The sequence below is a fragment of the Limulus polyphemus genome, unplaced genomic scaffold, assembly GCF_000517525.1.
Source record: "Limulus polyphemus unplaced genomic scaffold, Limulus_polyphemus-2.1.2 Scaffold1122, whole genome shotgun sequence".
Taxonomy (NCBI): Eukaryota; Metazoa; Arthropoda; class Merostomata; order Xiphosura; family Limulidae; genus Limulus; species Limulus polyphemus.
The window spans coordinates 43,705-60,566 of NW_013666732.1; the positions used below are offsets into that span (position 1 = coordinate 43,705).

Sequence of the window (16,862 nt, forward strand, 5' to 3'; positions counted from 1 at the left end):
GTTGAGCATACACAGTGTACCAACTGAACCTTTCTGTATGTTTAGGTGTGAAGGTTAGAGCACACACACAGTGTACCAACTGAACCTTTCTGTATGTTTAGGTGTGAAGGTTGAGCACACACACAGTGTACCAACTGAACCTTTCTGTATGTTTAGGTTTGAAGGTTTAGCACATACAGACACAAAGTGTATGAAATTAACCTTTATGTATGTTTAGGTGTAAAAGTTAACTACACACATACACACAATGTACCAAATAAACCTTCCTATATGTTTAGGTGTTAAGTTTTACTACATATATATAAAGTGTACCAAATGAACCTTTCTGTACCTTTAATTTGTAAGTGTTTTACTAGCAATATAACATGCAAGCAATTTATCTATCATCTGAAACACGTGTACTTTTAATGGATGAAAACTAAGCTTTTTACATTGACAAAACGAGAGAAATTGGAAATATTATTCACACCATAAAATACTTACCAGTAATACAAACTTGAGATGCACCCATTGCCTTAGCTGTTAGTAAATTTAGTATTCCTATTGGTCCTACAGAATATAAATTGTGCTGTTAAAGCTAAAATACACAAAACCACACTTGATTATATACTCTAGATACAAGATATTATTTACAGTATGATCCAGTTAATGCAGACTGTGTACTTTATGTTTGTTTATTACACAAATATACTTAAAACATTAATGACTTCATTTCTTAAAATGATGAAAAACAATGGCTGTCAAAAACCCTGACCATTGAAAATATTCAAGAAAAGAGAAAACCAAAGTTCTGAACAAGAATAAGAACTGTATATGTAAAAGGCTAATAAACATAAGAGTTAAAGTAACTACACTCTCAAACCAGTACTTATTTTCTTAGCAATAAACAATTTGATTCAAACATAACAATTAATGAAATATATATATATAATTTATATAACAGCTATCATCATGATTATCACTGCTATGGTATTAGAAATTTAAAACATGATAAACTATGAGCAACTCAACGAGAAGAAGAAAAGCATACAACTTCTAAAAGATGGTGGTTCTCAGGCACTTCTGACACTTAACTATCAAGTGCATTACAACTGTTTTGGGCTATGAGAAGCAAGATCTTACAAGAAAATACTGAAAAGCTAGAAATGCATATAGACAAAGATATTAAAGTTAAATAAATTAACATTTTGAACATTTCTTTTTCTTTTATCTTGAATTGATGTTTATCTTGGCTGAAAAAATTTAATTTCAAAATCATTGTCTCATATTACAAAACAGAGTTGAAGAACCAGTGAAATTTAGTAATCAATTAATTGTTGAACTCTTACACCTAATCAATTATTCGCACACGAGATGGCTAAGAAAACAAAATTTATAACACTAAAAATCGAGTTTTGATACTCATGGTTGACAAAGGACAGATAGCCTTTTGTGTACATAATCATTCATTAATTATTCATGATAATATCTCAACTACTTGAATAGTTGGAATAATCAAAAATAGTAATAACCAGAACCCCTAAATTTTGGTTAGGTGCTTATTGTCATGAGTCATGATGATAAGAAATTAAGACGAACAAACTTGAATTAATTGAGAAAATAATAATGAAAAATCATAATGGAAATATATTTAATTACTGTATGGTTTGAATGATCAAAACCAGTGATAATCTGAAACACTAATTTTAATGAGTTAATTATTTTCATGACAATAATTAATTTACTCATAATTTTGATTACTGGATAGTTAGAATAACCAAAAACAGTAATAATCAGAAACACTAACTGATTATTTTTAACTTAATCATAATTTTGATTAAGTGATTATTTTATGTGTCATTAATCAATGTAATTGATGCTACTATATAATAGATAATATGTTGATTAATTGAGTTAATTATCCAGCTCTGTTACAGAAACATGTATTTTGTAGTATTAACTAAAAATACCTGTTGATTTTTTAACACATAAACTTTGAAAACTGATCTACAAAAAGTGATACTTTTGGACATTTCTTACTGCATTCCTTACTAAACAAAATATATTACAAATAGCATACTAATCGTATATCTATTCACATGCATTTCTTCGATGCTTAATTGCTTAAAGCATCATTAATAAATGTGAAAACACACACACACACACATTTCAATTCGAATTACATAGAAAAGAAAACACAAGATGGATTTGCTCAAGAACTAAATACGTATAAAAAAGTACACGTATATCATGAAGTAAAATATTATATCACATTCATCTGAGCCATAGTGTTATAAAATTACAAATACTAACCTGTTGTAAACAATAAAACAAATTTTGATAATAAGAGTTACTATTACAAATCCCTCTGGAGCCTTACCACATACTAATCCAAATAATCCAGTCATTATATATATTCTGCTCCTCTTTCATTGCTTCACTAACAATCAGAGTGCAGAAGAATATGAAATGACAGGATTATTTGGGTTAACCATATATCCAGTAAAAATATATAATACAAACCTGCTCCACACACCAAAACTTTCATTCCTGCAGTAACTCTAGCTCTCTTGCAGGCATGGACAGCACAAGAGAGAGGCTCTAACATAGCTCCTTCATCTAAACTCACATTATCAGGCAACCTACACAGAAAATTAAGTAAAAAAAATAATAACACACTAACTCAAATAATTAGGTTATTTAACATTGAGTCTAAAATTACCTGACCCACAAAAACTATACTCTACCAAGTTCAAACTCTCATATTACATTTATGTGCTACAAGAACGGTGTAGAGATTAATTATATTAAATTACTTTTAATTATAAAAGCTTAAAAATTCTACCAAAGTCCACTCTTAACCTTTGTGTACAGCATTGCTCAATTGTACAAATCACATTTCACAAAGTTACATTTACAGTCCACTTAAACAGCTTCATTATCAATGTATGTCAATAAATTTGTCATCAGAATGTAGTTTACTATCCAAATTCAGGTGGTAAATGCTGCTTCGTGTCCTATTTAGTATCAGTTTTCACTTCTGCAGAAACAATTCCATGTTATTCAATTCCAATGAGATCAGAGAAGAGAGATTCCCGGAAAGCTGAATGGTATACAATTTTTGAAAAAAATCTACTTGTCCAAGGGACAATATGCTAGAAGTATCTATTTATTCTTTTTAAAAATGTATTTGATCTCTTACAATCTCAAAAACACCCACACAAATTAAATATATCTTTCAGGATTTCATTTTTGTTAAACAATGAACAACAGTCAAAATTGCTGGGCTCATTCAGTCTGTATTCATAAAGGTGCTAACTTCAAAAATAACGACATAGTCAGTTCTCAAAATAACTGCATACTCAATAGCAATAAGAGGACTAAAAATAACTTTTGACCAAAAGGTCTTCAACAGAAGACAATCAATTAGCGATTAACAATATTTTTTGCTTCATGACAGTAAGTAAAGAACATGTAATTCGGTCCAAAGATATCTGCCAAAACTGAACACTTCTAATTTTTGTGCATGACAGTAAGTAAAGAACATGTAATTCGGTCCAAAGATATCTGCCAAAACTGAACACTTCTAATTTTTGTGCATGACACATGGTAAAACAAAAAAAAATAATATTTTTTTCTTTCTTGTTCAAGTTTGGGTTATATTTACATAAATCATTATACCTTTCTGCTTACATGGAAGTTGGTTTCTTTACTACAGCTATATACAAGTTACATGTTGGAGTAGTTATTTAAATCATTTACTTTAAAAATGAATTTGGCAGAGCACTCCATATTCCACCTTGTTTTATTTTTTTTTCATCACCCATTTCACTCATACAATTTTACGTGCTCGAATATAGTTAGACACTACATTATCAATGATGTTTTATGTTTCCTTACACATTTATTTACTGTACAGATAATACACATAATTTATATGTTATCTATCAGGCTTTTTGATAAAGTATTTATTTTAAAAAGTGAGGTGTTGAAGCATTCTAATAGTTCATATTTATTCTATATCCAGAGATTGCATTAACATACAATTCTGCTTTATACGTGCAGGAAATTCTAATAAAATGCAAAACAATAAGAACATCGTGTTCCTAAAATGCAGATGTAACAAGACCTACTGGTTCAAATGGCTAATTGTTTTTATGTAATTCAACATGGAAATACTCCATGCATCATTAGAAAAAAAAAGACTCGGATGTTTATATCCAAAAGCAATAGCAGTTCAATAACAAGGAGCAAATTAGCCAATTTAGGTTTGGAAAAGGCATTCACACCATAACAATTTTTTTTATACACATAATTATTGCAATAGGTGAGTGATAAGTGAAAATCTTTCACCATTTCTAAATGCTCAACGAAGCATTACTATTTGCATGTTAACTTAACTGATCTGAAACCATGTTTAATTGGGAATTAGCTATCTAAATACAATATGAAAAAAAATTGTAGAAAGTGTGTGTTTAAAAACCACAAATTTTTAAAGGCTAGTGCACCTTCTGACATTATGTTATATTTACGTTTGTAATTTGCCAGATTAAAGGTTGTTGTTTTTTTATTTTGCATATTTATGCTTGTGCACTAAGTGTTAAGTGCAACATAACTGTTTAGTCTTATGACACAGTAACTTCAAAGTTGTATTAAATATATAATTAAGTAAAACAAAACTACTTGTCAGATGGGCAAACTATTATGCTAAAATTTGTTGTTTAACACATCAGGCAATATAAAATGGCCATTCCTGTTAATATTTACTAGTAACTGTTTAGTTTAGAGATGGGAGAGTCAACTGATTACCTATAAGTAGCAATTACATCAGTTAGTGTCACATAAACGAATTGATTAATCAAAATTACAATTAATCAATTAAATGTTTCCAACTATTATTGTATTAAATTATTCCAACAATCAATAAATTTAGATGTTTTATAATTACTAATATTTTCCATAATCAAAATGTCTCTTATGTTGCCTATCACAAATATAATCAACCAATCTAAATTAAAATTTTGAATTACTATTTTCAACTACTCCAACTAACTGCTATTATGTTTGTTTGTTGTTAAATACAAAGCTACTTAAAGGTCTATCTGTGCTCTGCCCACTTTTAGCCTTATAAGATGTTCTTTGTTTTACTTCAAGTTTGTTCACCTTTGGTGATCGGGTAAAGGTACTAAGGCTATCTGCAACTGTCACTAATTTTGAACTGTTGACTATAAGGGAGGCAACTGTGTGGCAGCACCTGGAATCAATTTTTTTAATTCAACTGCTGTTTAAAGAGAAGGCAAGTGACATGCAACACCCACTGCAAACTTACTTTTATTTTATTTTTCCTTGTACTAGTTGATAAATCGATTAACAAATACCACTAATCACTTAACGATACTGTTCATAGAGTTCACAAATTAAACAACAATACATCGCAAAATGTTTCATTCACAGTCTAATATACAATATTTTTTTTTTACCTGTCTTTGTAAAGCACAGTCCTATATGGCTACAAAAATGGACTAACTGAAATTAATTCAAACAAAAAGAAGTTTGACATTAATATAATTACACTGTTATCACTCAACCATGATACCTCTGTTCCATGTTATATGCTGTTAACAGGAAATTGGGCACCTGATTATGAGAAATAGTAAAAAAACAAAAATGTTTTGGACAGACCACCCCTCTTCCCCTTTTCTGGAATGCTGTTTATTCACATACTGAGCATCATAGGTTATAATACTGATCCTTTCGAAACTTCACGTCTTTATACAGCAAAAAGATTGTCCATCATTTAATAATACTCTTAATCTAACAAGAATCAAGACAATTTAGAATGCACTCCTACATATTCCAGTTAATATACACTGGATGCCACTTATTGTGATCACTTTGAGACGTAGTTGTGTTGTTAACAATAACCGAATGATAATGTTAACCGATGAAATAAAAATTCAGCAGTTGCAGTAATATTTATTGATAGAGGGTAGTAAACATATTACGTAAAAGTATGAAAGCTGGATTTTTACATTTATTGACAATTAAAACAAGAATTAGAAAAATTAATTTAAAGTTGACTGTATTATTTTTTTGGAACAATTCATTAATAAAACTTTCATATTCATACTGTTTTTGAAACTCGCCTTATATGTGCTGTAAGTTGCTTTCTGCCACATCATTGGTCCATTTACATGAGCATCTTGTTCAAGCACATTAGTAAACCAAAGTTTTAATGATGATTTGACCTGGTCATCTTTTCCACTGTGCTTTCTCTTACAGTTTAAGTTTTCATTCTGTTTTGCTCCCCTCTCAATGTCGGGTCAATTTTTTAAAATTTTATACAAAAGAGGATGGGAAATTTTTAATTGCACTGCTGCATTACATTGCCCCATTTTTGGTAACTTATCATAGCATCCTAAAATGGAAACTTTTTCTTTAAAGGTTAGGTCTTTATGTTTCTTATGCCCTTCTTCCATTATTAAAGAGGGATAAAAAAAATTAAAATTTGTTGGAGCACCATCTTTCTTGAAGGAATGAAAACAACTGTACTGTAGTTCTGGAAAGAAAATGCAAGAGATAGGGGACTTTAATAACAACTTAGCCACGCCCTATTTTATGGTGAACCTTCCTCAGGTCACTTGACCTTAAGAAGGTTAATTAGCTGATTAAAAGTGATAACACAAATGAAGCACTGATTGCAATAAAAGATATTTTTCCTATGTATTTTTATACATTTGTTCAGGACTTAGTAATTCTGATAACATTATATGAATGATAACATTATCCATTATCACAATAAGCAGCATGCAGTACATAAACATTTTGTGAGTCATCTGATCAAACCCCTTCTAAAAGTTAGTTAGTTAGTTGGGTTTTTTTTTTTTGCTTTATTTTGTTTAAAACTACTTAAGGACCATTAATAACACTAGCTGTCTCTAATTTTCAAGTGATAGAATAGAGGAAAAGCAGTATGTCAAAATACTCACTGCCAACTCTCGGGCTACTCTTTGTCAATGAATAGTGGGGTTGACCACCACATTATAATGCTCCCATGGCTGAAAGGGTGAGTATATTCAGTAACAGGTTTTGATCTCATAAACTCACAGATTGCGAGTCAAGTGCCCTAATCACCTGACCATGCCAGATCCCTACTGAAAGCCATGGTAATGTTAAAAAGCCTCTGTATCCCATATATCCCCCATAATCAAGGAAATATTTATAGATCAATTCTAAAGCCAGCAACAGTTCCTTATTGACTGCTTAGTAGATCTTATCAAGATCATAAACTTTATAATTCAAAGACTTTTAATTCTTTAAAACAACACATTAAATTCTATAGTCCTAATCAGTATCATCAAGAACTGCTATTTCATACCACCAAAATCTCCTCATACCCCTATGTAGCAAAAACACTTTTTCAGTACACCAGCCAAGAGTGGTATTGGTAGCTAAGGTATGTGTATCACTGTTAACACACAATGGTCATAAATCCCATTCATTGATTTCTTGCCATTCCTATACCTTTAAAACTTTTTAGATACAGCAAGTTAACAGTCATTCTTGGTCTAACCTCATTCTGTTTACTTCTGGAAACATTCTGGACCATTACATGTTACAAAAGGAGTTCAGAATTGGAGGGAGAATAGCCTGTGCTTTGAACAGTGCTAAAAACTTCTCAAGCACATAGCCCATAACTGGAAACATTCATACAAGTTTTAACATATTACATCCTGACTTATGCTAGTAATGTTTGAAATTACTGATGAGTACAGATATTATGAGACAAGCTTAAAAGCATGTTCTGATAAAAAAAACTGTAAATTTTAATAAACAATAGTTTTCTCACTTGTAACAAAGATCAGCAGGGTGTGTATAAAAACGTGTAAGAGTTCCATGGACAGGAGGTGTAGCACAAAATTTTATATCTGGACACAAGTTGTAACGACCACACTTGCAAAATTTACATTTTCTGCAAGGAATGCCTGGTTCAATAGCAACTCGATCTCCTTCAGATAAATAATATTTACATTCACTACAATGGTTTATAATACTTCAGTTATTAGCATATGCACTATAGTAAAAATTTATTTTATCAATGAAGCCACATACAATACATTTACATTTGTTCATGAACGTTCATGAGATTTTAATTTTGTTTTCAAATGTTTATTTAAGATGATTAAAAAATCTTCATGAATTCTTGTACTTCTTATAAAAAGCTGAGAAAGTTAAATAAGCATTCTCCACATCTTATATATAATAAGATACTTAATGGTAAGTAAACATATACCATATCATTTACATTAGTAGCATTTAAATTTCAAACAATACTCGATAAACAATTTTTAGCCTAGCTCAGGATCACTAACGAGGCTTAGTATTCACAAAAATACTTAGCCCCCCCCCCTCCAAGAAAGGGCTAAAACAAATAGATTCATCTTGTCAACATCTTTTTCATTAACAAGTGCCGACTGCTTAGTACTGACCAATCTTGAAAATGGTTATCTTCTATAAACAACAAAGAAATAATTAAGAGGAACACAACTACTGATAAAAAATATAGCATTTAAAAATATTTTCAATATCTACTATTTTACCAGTTTTTTATAACTCAGCATTAAGAATTTAATTTCTTTTATAACTACAATTAAAACATGTTACCTGGCTTTAAATCAGTAACTCCTTCCCCAACTTCTTTAACAATACCACTTGACTCATGCCCCAACACCATTGGCTCTTTAACGATAAAGTCTCCAATACATCCATTTACCCAGTAATGGACATCAGAACCACATATTCCAACAGAATGAATAGCAATCAGCACTTCTAAGAATTTGATAAAGGAAAATTAATGAACAGGCATATAGGTTAATCTTCATATATATATTATTCTTATTAACTTTGCTAAACTACATTAATCAAATCAAGGTTGTTATGATCATCTCATTCTTTATCGTGTAAGTATTGTACATTTATTTGAATTTTTTTCTTAAGACACTGAAAATAACATGAACACATAAATAGAAAATAATATGAACAAAAAAATGAGCTTCCTAACTACTATTTTGTTTTCATTAGAGTAAACTCTCTCACATATTATTTCAGACCCTGTCTTTAGATCTGAAGTTGACACATGTATGACTCAGAAATGAATGTTGAGGAATATTTAGGAATTAATGACCAAGACAATATAATCAACTTTTGTATTACACTGTGTTCAGTTTCAATATTTTTCTATAAAAGCAATATTTCTCTACTAGGGATTGTGTTGAGGACTTCTAGAATGTTTCCTAGTTCAACTGAAATGGGTTTTTAAAACTAAATACAAGCACCAAATATTTTTTGCAACATAAAAGAATTGGATCAAATTTTATTTTGTTATTCCAAATAGTTGAAAAAATGGCCAAATATCCAGCTAAAACTTCTGCAGGCAGCAAAAACAAACTTAATTCAAATAGGAAGACCAAAACATTAAAATATATTGATGTGAAAAGAAGATTTTTGAGGTAGAAACAAAATATATAAAAATAATTTGCGATCATAATAAAAACAGGCAGTTTCTACACACCATCTTTTCCTGGCTTTGATATTGGTCTCTGTTCCTAAAATGTAAAAGAATCTCACATTTCAAATAAATCAACTTATATAAAAATATACAATATCATAAACAATACTATTATAAAAGTAATGTAAAAAAAATCTAATTTATTATGCAGCATTTTTACCTAACAATGACTGATCCCCTAAACAAATAATTATATACCATTAATGCATCACTGTATAGTAGGTTCACTCCAATATTTGAATGTTTAACATTATTTTGAATATGGGGAATAAACACCAGAATGTTTATAAACACTCAAAGTTATACCATAAACAAAGTATTTTTGGTCATTGATGTAAAAGTTATAAGACTGAAGGAAAAAGAAAAATATATCAAGAAACCATCAAACAACTTTGTCAAATGAGGATGTCCCAAATTCTGACAACATAAGTATTAAACATGAAGCAAAAGTGTACTTGTGACCTTCAACATTAAAGCTACCACTGCTAGCTGAATCATATCATTCTTATCAATATCAGTCCAATACAAGAGTAAACATGCTTCTGGGATGCAGTTATGGAAATTTCTATTTAATGTCTATACATAGTATTCAGGTTTGTCAAAAAATATGTTTCTTAGAATCAAGAAATTCGGTATTTACTTAAAATTAGAAAACTTTAATAGCAGTAATTTCAAATATGATCTTAGTTACTACAAATACATACAACTAACAATTTTATAACTTTTTAAAACATGTTTTGCAGTTTTCAGTGCACTTTAGATGTTTTCAACATTCTTTAAAAGAAGGTTGTTTTCTACATTATAAATCATAATAAGCACTATTTAACAATATTGTTGAAAGTTGCTTTAATTTAAAATTTTCATAAAACATATATTACTGCTTTACAACTATACGCGTTTTCTTTCCTTTAACACATATCTTAATTTGTGTGTCATTACTAAATACTTAAAATAGTGTTCATTACATACTACAAATACTAAAATATTCATTTCTTAAAACGAAAAAATTACCAGTCGTAAATCTCCCTTTTGTGCCAAAACCGCAGAAAGATTGTTTTTACTCATTGCTGCTGAATAATATATTTCGTAAAGTAGTCACAAATTTTCACTGCGTTACAGAATTAAATCTTAAAGTATTAAAGTTTAACTTTAATAGATAATAGTTATTAATATTACTCCCAATGCTACTAGATTCGACCTTCTAACGCTTTTTGGTATACTAGTATGAAAAGCAGTAATAGCGATAATGATGGGAGTTGCAATACTAAGAACCAAGCCCAACCAAATTGGATCTGTATTTTGGAATTCGCCCAACTACGTGAAACAAATATTCCAAATCACGCGCTGGCCCTTCTTGACCTGTGATCCAAGGTCAATGGATAATTTTCTGCCATCTATTGACAGATGTAGCAAACTCGTTTTATGATAATACATTTTTGAATTGTTTTTGGAGGCGCCATTGGTTCACTCGAGTATACAACATTTTGACAGCAGAGGGAATTTAGAGATTTCAGAAGCAACGGTAAAAGAATCGGTAATAGTAAATTCGTCCAAGATGAGGGGTTTAAGAACAAGAATAATACATTTTGACAGGTTGTAATTGCAGGAGCCTACAGCTGAAAAAATAGGGCAGAGAGGGCATCCAGTTTTCTGCACTTTGGGTAAGCCATAAAGAATACCAGGTTTAGTTCCACATGAGCCAATTTGTTGAAAAGTCGTTTCAAAGGTAATATTTTGGCTTTTAAGGTCTTAAGAAAACGTACGATCTTATCTTCTCACTTAAAGGTGAAGGATAACAAGTCTGTATCTAGTTGTTGTTTTTTAATTTACAAGGGTCATTGAGCTGGTGGTTTATTTTATCAATATAATCAGCTTTTTTAATAATGCCAATACCATTACCTTTGTCTGATTTAGTGACAATAATATATTTGTTTTTTGACAGATTTTGTAAAAAGCTTGTAGTTCAGCATCATTTAATGGAAAGTAGGACGATATGAGTTATATAAAAGGAGGAAAGAGCAATGCTTTTTAGTTTAGTTTTTACAAGATCTTGCGCTGTATCGTTATTCGGCTTAGTAAAGAATGATAAGGAATTAAAGGTTCTGTAAGACTTTCCAAAATGATAAATATCATTAGCATAGTTATGTTTAAAAGCTGGAATGCTAAAATTAAGGCATTTGCTTAGAGCTTGTTTACAAATATCAGTTGAAGATCATTAAGATCAGATATTACCTTTTCAGGATTAAAGTTGAAGATCACTCAGACTAAGTATTACATTATCAGGATTAAAGTTGAAGATCACTTCGACTAAATATCACATTATCAGGATTAAAGTTGAAGATCACTCAGATTAAATATTACATTATCAGGATTTAAACCTGGAGAGGAAGGTGGATAAAATCTTAGTTTTTTTTAAGTTTTCTATTTTGGATCTGTACCTGTATGGCTATTATTTTCTGGTTATTCTTATTATATAATAAGCAGGTCAAATGGACAAAATCAGTACACGAAACGTACTATCGGAGATCTTGGTTTTTCGTGATATAGGTTAGATAGATAGATGTCGGTAGTACTTATGTTTCAGTTTATTAAATTCTTCCTCTAGAAGTCGGCGTTGGCAGGCGGCGTATGCAGCTGAATTCTAGAGTTTTTCCATTTGTTACTTTTATGGGTTCACAATCCCTACAAATTAAAAACGAATCTCCTTTTTAATAAAAAAGAACTTCTAACCTCAAATTTAGCTCAGTCTAATATATAGACCCAGCCTCCGCGTTAAACACTTATTTCAATATAAAGATCGACTAACTAAACTTCTATGTTCATGGCTCGTGTATAAGTATACATGTAAAGAATGTAAGGTCACTTACATTGGCAAAATAAAACGTCACTTTAAAACTAGTTTGTGAGCATTTAGGAGTCTAACACAACCGAACGTCCACTATTTAAACCCGGCTACTCATCCATCTGTTAACATGTTGAAACCACGGGGTCACAAAATTTCATTTAACAACTTCTCTGTCATTACTACACGATCTTCAGACCTTAAACTCTACATTAAAGAAAGTTTACTCATTGCTAAAAACCGCCCTACTCTTCACGAGTTACAAACCTCTTTAGATCTAAACTTATTCTAAGGTTAAAACTGAAAACTCAACTGTTTCGTTATATATCTATATCATTTGTTTTATCCTTCCGTTTGCACTTTACTTAATTTCTAAGTAAATAGTGATTAATAACACTATAGTTGTGGTTAATAAATATCTTTGTAACATTATTTTCAGATTTCGCTGACGATGGAATAAGTGTATTCTGAAATGTTCGAACCTTGTAAATAAAATGTTTTGTATTTTGTCAACCGTCTTCATCTTTATTATTAGACGTGATAACTCTCACTACAAATACTGAACAGAATCACTCACTCACTGATAATTCATATTGATAATGTACTCTTATTTCTCCAAATTCCGCGAAATTTCTAGGTTATTACATCATCATTAACTTTTTGGGTATTCTGCAACTACTTTTATGAACTTTCTTTATTTGGCGTCATCATCGTGATTAGCAACTCCCTCTAACAAAACAACTAAGTTATAGTATTGAAAATACACGCCATTGATTGTGAAGTCCTTTGAATTATCCCGATACACAAATAAAACAGTACATTAAGCTGTCCATTCACCAAGTTGTTTTTTTTTTTGGTGTTTTTCTCTTCTGATCACAATGGTATACAGATTGGATGATTTCTTGTCCCTCGCTGCCCTGTTGCTGGTGGAGTTCTTCCTAAGTAGGTGTTTGAGTGAAACCACTGGAAGGGTTAACCTTGTTCATCTTCCATAAAAGGTCTCAAAAGGAACCTTGGGCTCTTCCACAGGTTAGATTTCCGCTGGCAAATTCTTCTCTGTAGTTACTCAGAGAATCATGGTGGAAGAACATTAACTTGGACTGTTTGTCTTTATGGATTCTTTAAACCATATCGTTGTTTGTTTTTTTAAGTACAATGTATGGGCCTTCCCAACATCTACTTAGATTTGGAGTTCATCCTTTCTTGCAACAAGAATTGTTCAGCTGTATCATGTCATCTCGAAGAAATCCAGTCTTATCAGCATATTAACATAATAGTAACTCTTCATTTCATCACAAGCTAATTTAAGTCTTTTCTGGGTAAAGTCATGTATGACATTTTTATTCTTTAAATCCACAAGAGCTCTTCCAGCCATTAATTCCTCAGAACATGCACAAGTGTTTGATTCTACTATGCCCCAGACATTAGATTTAGACTTATTCCTAATAACTCTTGATTATAAGTATTTACTTTCTTGTTGGTACAATGGCCACCCTTTCTGTTGCCACTAGAAGTTCAATATCTGGTGTAATTATTGGCATGTAGTGCACAGAGATTCCCTATACTGTGAAGCTATAAATAGCTAGCCTAACCAACCTCGCATCCATGTATCAGCATGAAGTCAGTTCCCATATGTACTTTTCATTGACCTCAATTACGTATACATTATGAGATGTAGAGAAACTTTCTACAGTAAGAGTAACTGTCAACTTTTCTCTTGCTGTAACTTTATGGTTCCCTGCTTTTCACACCAGTCTCTGTTCATATCTGAAGGCAACTTCCCACCTTTCATTAGCAAACGTGGTCAAACAATTATAATTATGGGTCTGATGTTGCTCAACACATTGCAATGTTTTCAATTAATAAACCTGTGGATTCGTGGACAGTTTTCCCCCAAATAATGAACTTATTATCTTAGATGGAGCGGATGAATTATTCCCATTTGAACTTCGTCCAACAAATCAAGCTAATTTGTATTTTCTTGATGTCTGATTAGCTGTTTGTTGTTCCTTTAATCTGGTTGAGTTCTGTCTCCTTGGCTTAATAACAATTGTTGTTTCCTTTGTTTTTGGCTATAATTGCCATGTTTTCAATATGAATAACTGTTCCTTCTTTCTGATAACTTTTAAGAGAAGTTATAATGCAATACAGACTTTTGTCTCTGGCTCCAGGCAGTATGTCCTTTCAAGTTTAACTTTAAACATCTAATGTCTTGTTGCTTATTTCCTCTATTCCGTATAACTAATTTTTCAGTTTTCTAGACTATTGTTAGAGGGATTTACTACATTGTATGATAATCCCATAACTTCAAAATATGCATGTTATTGGTGATTTTAATGGATTCAAGTTTTGCAGACCTTCCCTTAAAAATATACACCACCTTAGCTTCTTCCTAATTCTTATGCTTTATCTATTATGGCATCTATAAATAAGTCACGTGCAAGCAAATCCATCATTTTATGCAAAACATCTGGGTAGGATAGCTTAGCAAGCTGTTTCAAATGTGCAGTTATTTCTAACTCAATCTACTAATATTTCTTCCATAATACCTTTCCATCATAGTCCATTGGTTTCTCAACTGGGTGATTTTGTTGGAGTGATCAGCTAAATTATAGAAATGGATTTAGAGGTGATATGGCTGAATTAGTCCAGAATGATTCTGCAGTAACAGAGGGCAAACTAGTAGTGGTAATAGGTGTAGACCAAATAAATTCTCTTATTCTATATTTTGTAGTAAATGGTGTTTGAGATTGGAATTCTTTGTCAGATGCAGAGAGAGATGTACTGGTTTTTCTTTGCCTTTATCAATTCATTTCCAAATATTTTATCCTGTCATTTGTTTATTTTGTACTTCTTCAATTATGTCATAACAGCCTTTCTGTGCTTTGATATTCACTGATATTTTTCTATGTTGTTTCAAAAATGTTGTTATAAAACCTCTGTACATACCCAATAGCTTCATGGATCTTGTCTTCAATCAGATTTTTTTTTGCTTTTAATGTTTTCAAGTATTATGTCTCTTTCTTCTTTCACCTCCTCTCTTTAATTTTCGTATCTTACGTCTTAATCTTCATTCAGATTTCTATAAAGTTCTTCTTGATCTTATTTTAATTTACTATCTATTTCTTCTTGATCTCCTTTACATAATTTCATCATTTCCAGCAAAGTTTCGATCCAGATTGTACTCTTGAAGTGTAAAGTTTAGTCAAAGTTCTGTTTTATTTTCACCATATAATTCCACTTCTGAATTGGTGTTATAATATATTTTATCTTCAGACATGTTGTTTTGGATTCCTTGGTAAAAATAATGCCAAGTCCAGTATTTAATTACTCCATAAGGTTTCTTTAGACTAGTTTCACTCTGATACAGGTTGTAGGCCTAAGTTCACAACAATGTTCCGACAGAAATTCCTCGTTAATGGTACTATTTCAAATTTAGAAATAAATTTACTTACAGTTACATAATTCCTTTGCTAATCTATGATCAGTGACCTTAATACATATGATAACTCACTGAATTCGCATTAAATCTTCACCCACTGATTACTCAAATTTATAATGTAGTTTCATTTCACTATATTTCGATATTATTACCTAATCATCAGCTTTCTAGGTATTCTAAATCTACTTTTATGAACTCTTCTTGATCTAGTTTCATCATCGTGATTAGCAGTTCCCTCTAGCAAAGAACTAAATTGTAATCGAAAATATAGCTTACCTCAATAGTAGTAAATCTCTCCCATGTGCAACGCTATATTATATAAAGTGTTTTAAACAGAGTATATATATATTATATCCTTATTATATAGGCTAAATTCGCTTAAATACCAGTCTGGAGGAAATTTCTAATGATTTCATTTTTTGAGATACTTGGTTAACCTTAATCTTCCTCCTACAAACACATTTGTGTCATGTTTTTGAAAACAATCATATCTGTTTCAACCAGTAACCAAAATTCTGAAATAGTCAAACTTAAAATTTACCGTATTTTTACTTATAATAGTCTGAAGTGTATCATTGCACTATATCGATTTTTTCTGATAGATTGGAACTAATAGTAATTGTTTTAATTGGATATACATTATTGTTCTAACTCTTTCACAACTTTGAGAAATAAGGAATGTACCTCTATTCAGGTACACTAAGATAATTTCCTTGTTACCTATGCTTTAATAAATAGCTAGAATTTCTAACTAAACAATGAGTCACTAATAGTCGTTCATAGTCAAATGAGTTTGTGTCAGGTTTTGTGTATGGGCCGGATTCTTTACATTATGTGTCTGTGATTTATCGGCGATAACTTTCAACAATAAACAAACAACACAAAGTCCACTCGTTTTAAAATAATACAGGGTGTTCATAAAGTCTTTTTACAATTTAAAAAATGTATTACAAAGACAATGGATAAGATATCTTTATCAGACTTGTTCTATTGTACTCAGTGGTTTTCAAAGTTTTTTTTACCTCATTTGC

The 16,862-nt window shown here is 30.9% G+C and overlaps 1 protein-coding gene across 1 annotated transcript in view; it reads right to left on the reverse strand.

The window, feature by feature from the left end:
• Positions 1–10,973, reverse strand: part of LOC106462230 (sorbitol dehydrogenase-like) — a 19,758-nt gene extending 8,785 nt beyond the window's left edge. The window contains exons 1-6 of the mRNA XM_013922130.2: positions 10,559–10,973; positions 9,551–9,584; positions 8,644–8,808; positions 7,829–7,988; positions 2,503–2,621; positions 484–549 (exon numbers count right to left, since the gene is read on the reverse strand). Coding sequence (XP_013777584.1) covers positions 484–549; positions 2,503–2,621; positions 7,829–7,988; positions 8,644–8,808; positions 9,551–9,584; positions 10,559–10,612 — 598 coding nt within the window. The 5' untranslated portion in view covers positions 10,613–10,973. The remainder of the gene's footprint in view (positions 1–483; positions 550–2,502; positions 2,622–7,828; positions 7,989–8,643; positions 8,809–9,550; positions 9,585–10,558) is intronic.
• Between the last annotated feature and the right edge of the window lie 5,889 nt (positions 10,974–16,862).